Source organism: Clarias gariepinus, chromosome 19 (assembly GCF_024256425.1).
Source record: "Clarias gariepinus isolate MV-2021 ecotype Netherlands chromosome 19, CGAR_prim_01v2, whole genome shotgun sequence".
Classification (NCBI taxonomy): Eukaryota; Metazoa; Chordata; class Actinopteri; order Siluriformes; family Clariidae; genus Clarias; species Clarias gariepinus.
The window spans coordinates 10,774,392-10,788,907 of record NC_071118.1 but is presented as its reverse complement, the minus strand read 5'-3'; the positions used below and the strand labels follow the sequence as shown (position 1 = coordinate 10,788,907).

At 40.2% G+C, this 14,516-nt stretch overlaps 1 protein-coding gene across 1 annotated transcript in view; it reads right to left on the bottom strand.

The window, feature by feature from the left end:
* zbtb16a (zinc finger and BTB domain containing 16a) overlaps nt 1-13,624 on the bottom strand; it is a 104,169-nt gene extending 90,545 nt beyond the window's left edge. Inside the window, exons 1-2 of the mRNA XM_053479195.1 lie at nt 13,540-13,624; nt 9,793-11,149 (exon numbers count right to left, since the gene is read on the bottom strand). Of these exons, the coding sequence (XP_053335170.1) occupies nt 9,793-11,054 (1,262 nt within the window). The 5' untranslated portion in view covers nt 11,055-11,149; nt 13,540-13,624. The remainder of the gene's footprint in view (nt 1-9,792; nt 11,150-13,539) is intronic.
* Nucleotides 13,625-14,516: the final 892 nt, after the last annotated feature.

Below are 14,516 nucleotides of genomic sequence, written 5' to 3'. Positions count from 1 at the left end.
AGATTTGTCAAATATTTCAGTTTTACACAATAGTCTTACTCATATGGATGATCGAGCGAGCCTTAACGGTCATATTGTTGACCACGCAATGACCGTTTCGTGTGAGAGGGGAAGAGATAAAGCTCACTTCTGGCATAAATGAGAGCAGTGTGCCTGGTGAAGTAGTCACTCCTCTATTAAATTAGATGCATTATGAATTCCATAATGTAAGTGTTTCGAACTTGAGCCGTGTCACTCTGGATCTCCTAAGGGCATGCCATCCATCATTCAGCCAGTCCTACTGGCAGTCACGACGGGTGCCTCGAGTCGGCAAATACATAAACTAATTATGGTTTTAAGCTTCATTCCACACTTTATCCAACTGATCCCCCAGGATTACGATGTGGCTTAAAACATACCACACGGATTTGAGTTTCCTTACTGTGTCCGTTCAATATCTCGAATGCCGTCTGCTCAAGATAATGCCTTGAGACTAAATGAGGCTTCTTTGCGGGCAAAAAACAGTGAAGGAACGAAACACTCCAATGCATGGGATACCATATATGAAGGAGCACCAATACAGTTTTCAAAGACTGCTGAACCAACACTGGGCCATAAACAAGTATATGGAGTTCCACTGCTCCTACCTGTCCCGGCTGCACACAGATCTATTGTGATGGGTATTTTATGACCCCCTTCTTAGCACACTTGTATCGCTCTATCGGGGGCCCCTTGCCAGTCCCTGGCACCCTATTCAACAGGCAACAAAGCAGCTAATTAGAGCCCCTCTCGGTGGAAGCCCGTGGAAGGCTCTGATTTGATACTTCCAGGGGATTCCGGAGCCCCAGCAGTGCATTCACACAGCCCCCATGCACGCTTGGCTTGGCTCTTTGCTCTGGCCCTTCATTGTGCACGGAGCTCAGCAGCGCATTAGAATCACCGAGGGGGAACCGACATGTCTTCTTTCATGTGGCAAGAGCCAGAAACCAGATGCTAATGGGAAATTGATGGGATTAAAACACTGTACTCTGCCGGAAAGAGGAAACTGCTGGCTTATAGAGACCACTTGAATGAAAACACTTTCATGAAGCAGTAAAACTTTTCCTGGAAATAAGTACAACACAGGGATGTGGTCATTGAGGAATATATTTCTACTATTACAACAATGTATTCATAACGGAGCCACTTCCTTAGCCATTTTCTAAAATGTAGTATGTAATTTAAAATGATGAAATATTTTTTGACTGTTCAAATAATAGGGATGGGAAACACCAGTGACCGGACGACACGATATCACGATACCTTGATGCCGATATAAATATTATTGTTAGTGTGTGAATAGTTTAGATTGCGCCACCTGTAGGGTTATAGAAGAACGGCAACATTTTCCCCTCAAATGCAAACTTTAAAAAATATATATTTTTAGTTAATTATTTTGGAATCAGTGTGGTATCAGTCACCACACAAAAGAATCATGATAGACAACTGAATCAACTTCCCCCATCCCTACTAAGGAATACCAGGAATAGAAATCGGAATTACGTTTGTAACATCCCAATTTAACACTTTTTAAACATAATGAACATTTTGAGGAGAAATTCCAAGGTGAAATGAACAATAACATAAAATTTCCAAATTTATGTCCTTAAACTTTTTGATACCAATTTGCAAAGGCTATGAATAGTGGCCTCATCCTTTCATTTTTTTTTTTAAACTGTGATCTCTGGCTGCTCCACCTGAAGCAAACCTGGATCTGTAGGACATACAACAACAATGCGTTCTTTGCATAATTAAAAGTTTTTACCTTCTAAATTTCTTGTACTTCAACCTATTATAATGGTCTGCAAAATCATTATGGGCTTCTATACACATCTCAGCATTAGTACTGCAAGTGACCACTTAAAGTATGTGAAGGCTTGAGAACAGAGAAAATATTTGACTTGCTTTTGCTTTCTTTCCCTTCCTTAACGAGGTGCATAGCAGAACAGTAGCCTATCAAAAGAACCCCATGGTGACAAAAGAGAGTGCGACTAAAGCCTCCTTAAGCTGAGCTTGCCTGATGGGTAGAGGGTCAGAGGCCTGTTAACCAGCGGCTATTCAGCCCCATTGGCCAGGTATGGGAGGGTTTGGAGAAAGGCAAAAAAAACGCAAAAAAAAAAACACAGGGCCTCCTTCGTACTTTGCGCCGCCCTGTTATCTCGGCTAGCCTGTGCTCGCTTCATCTCCATCGCTATGGCCACTGCTTAAACCTGATTTCAGTATGTGTGTGTGGTGAGGCAGAATGGCTTTAGATGTTCACAGAAAGCTCGGTGTGCCACCTGGCACCGTACTGGGCTCCCAGCACTCTGCTCTGACTGTAATCCCTTCATCTCCAGTTGCAGGCTGTAGATAAGGAGACGGCTAGTGAAAAGCACCTCGGTCAGAAAGCCCTGTGCACAACCAGCCTGTCTCTCCACTAGGGCACATGATGCTTATCGCTTTAATAAGACGAGGCTGCCTTGTCTGCCTATCTGCGTTTACTTTTACTTGGTATTCATGCCGGACTCACTAGCACTGCCTTTCATTTTGTAAAGGCTACAGGGAATCAAACTTAGGACTTTTATAAAATATATCATCAGTGACTACTACTACAAAAAAAAAAAAAAAATACAAAATCACAAACTGTAGCAATAGCAAGCTACTTCTTGCTGGAAAGATGCCCTGACACTAGTCCTGCACTGTAGTAAAGACGTGAGGTCTGATCCATGTGATGTAACCCTGTGCTAAGTCTTTAATCGATACATCTCACTTCTCAACAGCAAAGACAGAAGCCAGATCTCAGATCAGAGGGGGCCGGTGTAAATCTTTACAGTTCAACCAGGCCCTTTTAAAGCCTGTCCATAACTGGGTGCCTGCCAACAGACGCTGCTGTGTTCGGGATGCACAAACAAACAACAGCTACAACACGGCACAACAAGACAGGCAGATTTACTAGACAGTAATAATCCAAACCCTGCCAAATTTACAGAAATATAGAAAATTCTCTCCTTATTTAGTAGGAATAGTCCAATTTCTTATGATGTGCAAAGAAAGAATCAAGCTATGTGAGAGGGATTAAATAAATCACCAGCAGCTATCAAATTGTGTGCGTGTGTATACTCAATATTCACTGCCTGGCCTAAAAATAAATAAATAAATAAATAAATAAATAAATAAAAAGAGAAAGATGTCATTCAATCACCTTTAGCTTTGATTACAGCACACAACGTGGATGCCAGTTCATTTTTCATGGGTGAAAATAATTCCTCGTGCTCCCAAAACCACTCTTTCACAAGTTGGGTCCTGTGCCATTTGGAAAGAAAAACGTTCCTGATGCGATATCCTGGTCATTCAGTATACATTCAGGTTGTCAGCTGACTTTATATTTTATTGCCACATAACATTGCTAAGCCTAGACCTGACCAACTGTAGCAACCAGATCATAACACTGACTCCAGAGGCTTGTACTGTGGGCACAATGCATGATATGAGATAGGGTCAATCTGAACTCATTAGACTGCGTGACCTTTCTCCGTTGCTCCAAAGGCCTCCAATTTTTTTTCCTCCTTAGAAAACTCAAGCCTTTTATTCTGATTAATCTCACTAAGAAGTGGTTGTCCTCACATTGCATGTATATGGAAACGCTCTTGCTTTGATCATTAAACATAGGTACTATATGGTATTCATTGGTGATTCCCCCCCCCCCATATGTGACTTCAAAGCGTTTAAGAACACATTTCTTCTGCAAAGTTAAAATTCCACAACATTTTTTCCAGGTTTTAATAAATGTGCTGAAATGTTTTTAACTCAGTTCCAGCTATTTTAAATCTTCTTCTTTTTTTTAATTTTTTTTTAAGGTGCAGGCTGATAATTTGACCCTTCTTTTTTTGGCTAGACATTGCATTGTCAAATTAAGTATGGATAAATTTAATTATAGAAAAAAGTATGGAAACATAATTTCCTTTGAAAAGTCAGTGGAAAAAGACAAACTGTCCCATTATCTTAACAATACAGAATCATGTGATGAACGATTAAGAATATTTGATAAATACCCTTAATTAAGACTAAGATCAATAATGATAAACTACTTATAATCAAAATTTAAAACGAATTGACATCATGAAAGCATGCTTCACCTCATCATAAGAAACTTGTACAAAGGATTAATTATATATACTTTTTTCCTTTCCAAGGCAACCTTTCTAACAAGAAGGGAAATTTTTTTTTTTTTTTTTTTTTTTTTTTTTTTTTTACAGTTTTACACAAAACAGGGCAGATAAACAGACTAAGTTTAATGGTGTCTTTATAGGCCCTTGGACTTTCAAGGGCTCTTTAAGTTGTTGGCAGGGTGACCCAATCGGCCACGTTTGCTCCAACTGATTATGGAAATCAACTAGTAAAAGACGATACCCCTGTGGCAGACTGGAAGCAAAACCTGTTGACCGTGTTTACAGAGTAGGTGTGTGATAATCCAGGACATGAAGAGATTTACTCTGTCCAAAAGAACGTCATGAACAAAATTTACTTAATCCATTTTTTTCCCCCTTTTTTCTGCAAATGGTGACTATAACGTTTACAGCCAAAATGTTGGACAGCAGTGAGTGCTCGTTATAAGCCACATGGTCTGGCTCCGAGAGCTGCTCAGAGTCACAGTTGTTATGGCTGTTGCGTGAGCGTTGGTGGTTTTGTGGTGAAGCTCAGCTGCACTCATTGCCTCTCTCACATCGCTGCAGCCTGACGCTGGTGTTATCTCACCTCACAAGCTCCACGAAGCTTATCGAGCCAATCTGCTCTTGGTGTACTGGAGAGGAGAGTGCATGATTATCAGTGCCTCTGATATTCAAAGATAAGTCCAGGCTCCTGTTTAAACACCGAGCCTAACTGGGGTCCTGGCTGCATATAGGAAACCTGACTTGGGGATTTTAATCTGCGAAATCAAGCTGTTTATTCATATAACGGTGAAGGTTGGTATAGAATAATAACCACATTAAGATCTAAATGCTGGAACAGCCAGTTATGTCAGTTAATTGAACTTAAGTTTAATTGTGGCCTCATAGCGTGAACATTTATTGGTTCTGCAATAAGGAATAGGCATATAATACAAAGCAAGCCTAAAAGTTTCCAACAATAACCATTTTCAAGTTTCATCTTCATGTACTTAAGTGTATTTAAATGCAGATGTGTCAGTACTACATTCACATTTAGGCATTTGCCATACGCCCTTATCGTCACTTACATTTTTATTTCATTATACATCTGAGCAGTTGAGGGTTAAGGGCCTTGCTCGAACCGTAGTCCAATTTCTTCACCACTGAGCTACCCTGTAACACCCCCTGTTTAGGTCTCAACATACTAAATAAAATCTAAAAAAAAATTATAATAATAATAATAATAACTTCCACTCTATTAAAAAAGTATAAAAGTAGACAGATATAAAGTAAGATACTGTGGATGGATAGATAGATCCATCCATCTATCGATCCATCCATCTATCTATCCATCCATCCATCTATCCATCTGTATAGCGATTACTATAGATTAGATAGATAGCAATTTAAAACCTAGTTTTATATATATATATATATATATAAAAAATATACATGTCTGTTGAAATGGACTACACTGCAGTCATAAATAAATTACCAAAGTTCATCGATATCTGTACATAGATATCGATGAACTTTGGCAATTTATCTATGACTAAAAGACAATCAGTTTCAACAAACACTGTTTTACAACTTGATCTTCTAAATGCAAGGTAAAAACACATACAGGGGCATGCTGTTTTGGGAACATAAACACTGATGTAAAGATGTGTTATGGCCTGGCAAAAACTATGCCTTGTAACCAATAGAAGTCTAGAATTCAAAACCTTACAGTACAAACAGAAAAAAGCCACAATATTGTCTTCAATGTGTTTCTTTAACATTTTCTGTATTTACAATATACATCACAAAACCTAAAATAGCCGCAACCAATTAAGGCACAAGAAACAGCACAGTGTATCCTCATATAACTCAGTCCTATATGTAAAAATAATGTAAGACGTGGTAAATGTAATGTTTCCTGTTAATGTCATATAGCGCTACTGATTAGATAAAAAATGAACTATGATCATTTTATGCAGTCATGATGCACTTTGAGAGTAGCTCTTATGTTCTAGCATCGAAATAATGTGTAGGACACACTTTATAACCAGACTTAAAAGCTTAAGTTCAACTGGTAAACAGGACTGACCTAAGATGACCTCTTGGTTGGATTGTAAATGAAGAGGTCAAAACCCCCCTTTTTTTTTTTTTTTTTTTTTAAATGCACGAGCTTTCACCTGAATTATTGCCATTCTCTGCAAGCTGATTATTTTCTTATCAAGAGCTTACTGAAATATTCCACTAATCCGGTCTCTGTGATGTCATGGCAGCGCGCACTCTGCTCTTTATAGCAAAATAAATCAAAAACCAAGTGCAGAGAGTCAAATATAAATATGTCGCCAAAAAAAAAAAAAAAAAAAAAAAGCTGCGATACTGCCGAGAGAGAGCTGCGATTTAGCCCTGGCAGGAAACCGCGGGTGACTGCAAAACAAACAAACCCTTTCATTTTAGGTAATCCAGAGTCGTATATCTTTCCCTGATTCCATCACATAACTCGCAAGGTCCGTTTCAGCGGGCCGTCTCCTCGGCTCTCTCTTCATCTTGGACCTGATCCACGTCTCACCGATTTGACCAGAGCGCCGTGACATAACCCAGGGCAAGGCTGAATAAATGGGCTACGCTAAATCCACGCAGTAAGCAAGCACTTATTTATACACACATATGCGTATATGGTCCTGTGCCATGTCTGGAAACGATTATAGCTAATTACGTTGACCTGTTTGTGCGAAATGAGCTTTCAAACAGAAAGATTTTTCACATTTGGAACTGGTGATGGCAGGGTCCCTGGCACAAGATGCTGGGAAATAATGTGTAATTACTCACAAGACCCGTCTCCCTGTGTGCCGCAAGCTGTCAGGAGTACAAGCCTGTAAATAGCCTTAGAAAACAAACACGGCCGTCTCTGTCGCACGACAAAAATCAACACTTGCATTCAAAAAGGAATCGAGTTAGGATTCATGCCTTCATTTGATATTATGGCCAATAAGAGACGGAGAGACACGGCAATTAAATAAAAAGAAGCCTTTTAAACACCACAGCTGCTGCAACGAACGCTCTTCTACAGATGAGTTAAGAAAAATGGGAGAGTAAATATTAATCTAAGAAAGGACAAATTCAAAATGAGCTACTTGTATGCCGGTATTTACAGCTAGCAATAAACACTAATCTAACCTGTACTAAAACACAAAGAATGCTTAAAATACTTAAAGGGATTCTAACCAGTTTTACTTAACCAAGGCCTTTTTTTCCCCTAAACATACGATACACCTTCAATACCACTCAAGCTCAATGAGTCAGCTCCTCATGATTCACTCGTGCTCCAACAACTTTTACATCACACACACTTCTCAACCATTTCCACAAAAATCATGTTTAAATGTCATAGAGAGTGACAAAACCTCAAGCTGGTCCTTATCTAATGAACACTTCTTTAATGGTTACAGTCAGCTCATCTACTTCCCCATTCCCAGCCATAGCTTTGGAACAGGTCTGAAACCGAATCTTGGACAAATCTTGAACTTTAACCATTGGGCATTCCATTAAATTATGTAAAATCTTTACTGAGTCAGTGAATAAAACCACTGAAACTAAGCATGTTGAAAAAAAGAAAGCAAAAAAAAAAAAATGCTATTTAGTCAGCATGTGAGAGCTAGATGAGCGCTTATGTAAGCAAATCATGAAGAGAATCGTTGTGAAAGAATTCTTGAAGGAAAAGATAAACACGAGTAAGATGTCACTTCTTTGTATTACATTTGTGAAATCCTACATAAACGTAAATGCGCCAAGCGCTCTCAAACCCGTGCGCCGAGATTTCCATCCCTCAACGGCAGCACCCCCTCCAGCTATGCCGACGTGAAGCAGGGGCCAGCCGAGCGGCCAAAAGGTTACAGCGTGGAGGTCGGCCCAGGCCCTGCACGCAGCCCTCATTTCCTGGGCTGGACACTCGGCCCCTCTCATAAAGCTAATAAAGGCTCTGGTTGTGGTGGGAGGCTCGTCACTGGCCACGCGGTGGGGGTCAGAGGCTAGACTGCAGGCTGCTTCCCATTAGCCAGCGTTCTCCCCAGGTGTTGCTAATGGACCTGAGCAGCGCCTCTTCAGGAGCTCTCACGGCCACTAGAGCAGGCCTGGAAATGATCAGCACCCGAAGCCCGGGCTCTACCTTAAGCACAAGCAGATCACACACCATGCAAACGGGAACAAAATTAAGGGGTTCTGATGATCATGTGTATAAACTTTAGAGCATCTGATGATGGTATGGTACTGTATGGATGAAAGCGAAGCATCGCCACAGAACCCATAAATGTTTAATTTACTTACAGATTTTAAAGTCATAACCCATTATTAAAAGTTATTATATTTCAGCTTGTTTGTCGAATCCCTTGAATTTAAAAAGTGTTTAATCCAAACCTAAGTAACTAAAAAACAAGTACACTAAAAAACAGCAATAATAATAATGCTATATATATCCAATAAATAGACAAAATAATGTTCCTGAAATGAATCGGTCCTGAAAAGGTCTTTAAAATCTATTTTGGATTTTAACGGGATCCACGGCTCCAAAATATTCAGAGCTCCAGCTGTACACTGCAGAATTATGTTAAAGCGTACACCCTTTTTAAATGATTTACAGATCATTTCATTTTGTTTGCAACGCTTCAGAGTCCTGTTAAGATCTACAGACCTTGTTTTCCCCAGTGTTTTGTCTATAAATTTTCTACACAAGTTTAAAGGAATTCATGTATCTGTTATAAATGAATACAACGGGTCCCTGACCATTATACATTTATATTTTAACAGTTTTTTTATTAAATTAAATATATATATATATATATATATATATATATATATATATATATATATACACACACACACACACATACAGTATATATATATATATATATATATATATATAATTTAATATAATTAATGGTAAACATAAATTAACAGAAAATCACTATAATGCCCCCCCCGTATTAGCCTTGTAATTTAAACTGCCTATTTAAACCTAAAACATTCTAGATTTAAAAACTAAAAAAAGTTTTTAAATATACAAACACAAATGACAAATATAATTATATCTGGTTTCTATTCAACAAATTATTAACCCTTCAGCTATAAAATAACAACTTTATGGTTTCCAAATCTCTTTCCTTTTTCATTTCAATCTGAAGAACATCAATTCGGACACGCTCCTTATTCCTCACTCCTTTGCTAAATGATAAAAATATTCATGTTTGCAGAACATCAATTTCATGTGGAGATAAGGAACTTGCATTTTTATAAGAGAGCGAGATACAAGGATAAATTGGTGATGTATTAATGCATTACCTTCACAGCTTGAAGTAACGGAAACTGACCTCTAACATAAAGATAAGAAATCAGCAGCCACCTTCGTAAATGATCTTCAACTGGCAGCTTCTTTAACCAGAGCTCCTTAATCAAGGAACTTACACATGCATATCTTCTATTTCTTCACTTCACTGACCAACAGTACTAATCGTATTGAGTCAGTGCATGCACCTTTCCTTAATTTAAAACAACGAGGTAAGTTAAAGACTGGAAAAAACACCCCTACACCAGTCAAGATGAAGAACTGAGCATACATCTTTACATGAAAGGGAGATGATGAATATTAGAACCCACTCACCTGTGCTGCTCCACAGCTTCGTTGTCAGGCAGTTCGGCACCGCAAACGTTACAGCGCTCATTTTGCCCACCGCGTCCGTCAGGCTTCATGCCAGCCGCTAGTTCGCCCAACTTGTTGAAGAACTCCCTCTGGATGAAGCTCTGTGGCAGGAGACTGCCATAGGTGCTGAAGTCCATGGACATAGCCAGAGCTGGGGACATGTGCAGGGTTGAGGCCATGGAGGCAGGCATGGAGAGCAAGGCCTCACTCTTATGGTTGTGTGGCAGGCCATACAGAGAGACCAGATGTTTCTCAGTCATACCTTGCATACCTTCCAGCCCCATCTGGCTGGCCTCGATGGGGTGATCGACCCCCCCATCCTCACGGACATACTGTAACCCACGGGCGCTGGTGATTACGCTGCTTCTGGTGGGGGTACCAGGCCCATCACGGCTCTTATCGCCATCACTATTGCGGTCACCGTTGCTCGAGGTGCTGGACTCCATAGCTCTGGGGCTCTCACGACCATTAGCATCATCCACCTGCATCATTTCTGTCTTAATCTCTGTCATTATAGAGTGAGGGTTGCCCAGGAGGGCCTGATCACTGCCCAGACCATGCTGCATGCTGCTCTGCAAAAGAGATTGGCCAATGCTCATCAGGCTGTCCACTGCAGCTTTGGTTGGGCTCATTGTGGAGAGACCGAAGGAAGTGGAGACAGATGGGCTCTGATCTATGATGCCTGACAGTGCTAACGCTTGCTGGGCAGTGGACACGTAGCCGCTATCATCCATGGAATGCTTCTTGGAGCCGGCAGTGCTCCTGCCATGCCTCCCTTTGTGCTCATCATCCTCCTCCGTACCACCGTCGTTCATGTTGACCTCCGCATCATTCTCATCCGAAGACTGGATGGTCTCCAAAATCTTCAGGCATTGCTCCTCAAGATACTCAATCTCGAGTATCTCTGCTGCATACAGCAGGTCATCCAAGTCTTCCACTTTTGCTTGAAGCGTGGCAGTGTAAGCATACTCAAGAATCTGTTGGAAGGTCTTTGGCGAAAGAAAATCGAGGGTATAATGCTGGCTGTTGCGATGGAAAAGGATCTCAAACATCTTGCTGGTGCATGCCAGTACTGTCCGGTGAGCGTGGAACTCCTGGCTGTCCACCATGATGACCACATCACACAGCGTACCGGCCAGGCGCATCTGATTGGCCTTGTGCAGCAGCGCAGTGGGGTGGTTGGGGTTCTGGAGCTGTATCATACCCATTTTAGTCAGATCCATAACGTCTCCGTAACCCGCCAGGCCAATTCATGAGTCTCTCTCTCGTTCCACTCGACAGTCTGTTCAGTTATCTTTGTAAACAAGATAAAGTGAGTCTAGAGAGAGAGAGAGGGACAGAACAAGAGAAGCCTCAGATAAATATAATCAGGAATGTGTATTACATGTTCTTCATTGATCCGAGTTACAATGTGCCAGACTGTTGTTTTGTAATTTAAAATTCTGTAAGCTTCACATATAACCTCCAATAACAGTTTTTAGTAAATCTCTGCTCTCAACTGACCTTAATCTCAAAGCATCGGAGCAAAACCAAACTACTGTAAATTACTAACAAAAACAACAAAACCTTTTTGTTCCAGTCTTAAAACAACGGTGCAAATCACCACCTATGCCTCTCAAAGAGCTAGTCAGCCCCGATGCGAAGCCTGAAAGTGTTGCATTAGCACTAGGAAACCCTGCCTGTAATCACGCTTTTGTTTTGGTGTTCGAAGCTTGCTTCACAAAGCCCATCAACAGCCGCCTGAAATGAAATGGCATCTTATTCAGTATTCGCATCACAGAGTGGGATAGGGAGCGGAGCACGGAGGGTGAGGCAAGCTGTTGCCAGGAACAGTTGGAACAGAGGATGTCACAAAAGCTCAGAGTCTGAGTGGCAACAACGCGCCCACCTAAAGCTGCTTTTTAAAATGTTAAAGCGTTAACGACTGCAGTGCAAAGAGCGCAACACAAAGATGTTTTCTGAATGAATTAAGGATTGCTTTAGAGATAACACTCCAAATAAAACACCATGCGGATAGACAACAGTGTCTGCTTTGGTGTTTTATTGTTTTTTGGGGGGGTGCGATTTAAACATGTGTATGTGAAATAAATACAAGATTTTTTTTATAATTGGTTTGGCATGGGTGTATTAAGTGAAATAATTTTAATACAAATGAGATGACTAAAGACACAGTCACACCAATATGTACACATTATAAGGAAGTCAAAAAATGGCTGTTAAAACTAATGCATGTATAATTGTTATACAGTATCTATATATATATATATATATATATATATATATATATATATATATATATATATGAATGAGACACACCAGTTTTAACAGCTATAGTGTACATATAATCATAGTGTATATATAATCTTTCAGAGGCCAAGTTTTCTACTAATTTCAAATGCCCTTTTAGGCTTATAAAGCTGACAATAAAAATCCAATGCACTAAATATATTATTGGTAATATTATTTTACAAGTTTTCATATGCAAACTGCTAATACTGTACGCACACACATTACATGATATTCCATAGCCAGCCAAACTACACTGATTGGACACAAGGTGGAAATGTTCATAACTTTAATACAGTGTCATAAGCAGGAGTAAAGCCGCGTGCGCCGATGCGAAAAGCTACAGAACCGCGTTTTAAATGTGACATACTGCTAATTAAATAAGCAAATAAACAATCGGACGAATAAATACACGCTCGGCCTGTGTTTTGAGTAAATATCATTGATTGGTTTTTACTGCACGTCTTCATAAAAAAAAGCCATCAATGTCAGGGTGAAACAGCAGTGAATCAGTGCAGTTGCCGGAGCCGGAGCGCACGCTGGCGATTCACCCCGTGCGCTCCAGAAAATGCATGCACGCGCATCAAACAACCAGCGAATAATCACATAATAACCTTTGGAGTCGCACGAAACACGTGAGCCCAATATCTTAGCTTTTGTAATACCAGCGAGCCTCCAAGGCGAATTAAAACCACGCACGCAGCAGCGGATCGATATTGGAGTTTACGGACGAGTTTACGCTCGCAGGTGATTCTGTTTAAAACGAAATGGCAGTGTTACGGCTGGAGCGCACTGTACGAAAATGACGGAAAATGAAGTTATCCGGGATTAATCAATCAATCAATCAATCAATCAATCAGTCAATCAATCAAATCAGCATGGACGCACAGCATGCATGATCACGCAGGAAGGTCCACTCAGGTCTGCTCATTCCATCAAGACGCGGTTTTGTCCTGTATTAAAAATACATGTGTAGTTTTTTAAATATATAATGTTTTAGTCATTTGGACATGTGCATACAAGAATGAAGCCAGGATGAGCAGTGTGATCACGTATATTCCAAACAATGTCAACATTGCATCGGCGTGCACGGAGATGAGGAGCACCGACTGTAATAAGCGTGATATGCATCAGGTGCTTCACTGACAGCAGTGCCACTTTTTACTCCGAGCAACTTCCTCGCCTGTTCTTCTCTCCGTTTCAACACGCTGTCGCTTTAAATAGAGCGAGCAAACAGGCGAGGAAGTTGAGCTCAAAGCGTGTTTTGTAAGCAAACACGTTACGTTTCGTCAATCACTGACGCCAACAACACTCCGACCTGCGCTACTGCCCCCCTAAAAAATATAAACACTCCAGCTTTCCGGTAAGCCGTGACCATGCCGATCCGCGGTGCTGGTCCCCTCCCGCCCTTCGGTTACTCACCTGCAGGTCGCTCGCACGCGCCGCTTCCGTACAGGGCTCTTTATTGAGGAGACTCGTGCATACAGAGCGCAGTTCACAGTACCCGCTCTCGCGCGCACTGACTCCCCTCCGCGTCCGCCTCAGCAAATCAACGGCGCGGTGACGTCAGCGGCCGCTCGCCTTCATTAAGCGCCGCGCGCACGAGCGCTGCGAAAGCGAGACACCTAGGGGGGCTGCAGGGGGGCTGCAGAAATCAGGCCGCGAAACCCGGAGTCACGTCCAGCAACTCGAATAATAATAATAATAATAATTGTATTATTGTCTGTATTAAATATCATTGGGTGGATAAAAAAATAAAAGCATGACAGCATTTTGAAAATGAAACTATTAAAAAAGAAAGTCTGACTAAACTAAGACAACAATATGCAAATCATAAACATGTCAGGATATGTGTAAAGTTTTTGATATACAAAATCATAACACAATGGAAATATTGCATGCAACAGTAACAGGAATAATAAAAGTAATGCATTATGTATTATAGTAATGTACTATATTTGTAAAAATAAAATAATAATAATAATACGTTTAATATTTGTTTTGTTTAATTATTAGTAAGGACATTTAAATCAATGTTTGTTTTAAGGCTAACGTTTTATGTCCATATATAACATGCAACATAATTATACTGTATGATTTTCCTCTTCACTTATTTTTTTCTGCTCCTGTTCACGCATTAAAATGAATAATGCAAATACAACCAATAATGAAAAATACAACTCAATTTTTAAAGTAATTTTTTTTTAATTACTTCACATTAATATGTACTATGTACATAGGTTACAAAACAAAATGAAAACACTGGAAAACATTTTAAATAATTAATATAGTTGCTGCTGTTGCTATTAAACATCTTTAGCTTCAACAACACTGGTCAGTCTAGGTGTATTTGACATCACATTACAGTCATTTTATTCTTTTATTTATTTATTTATTTA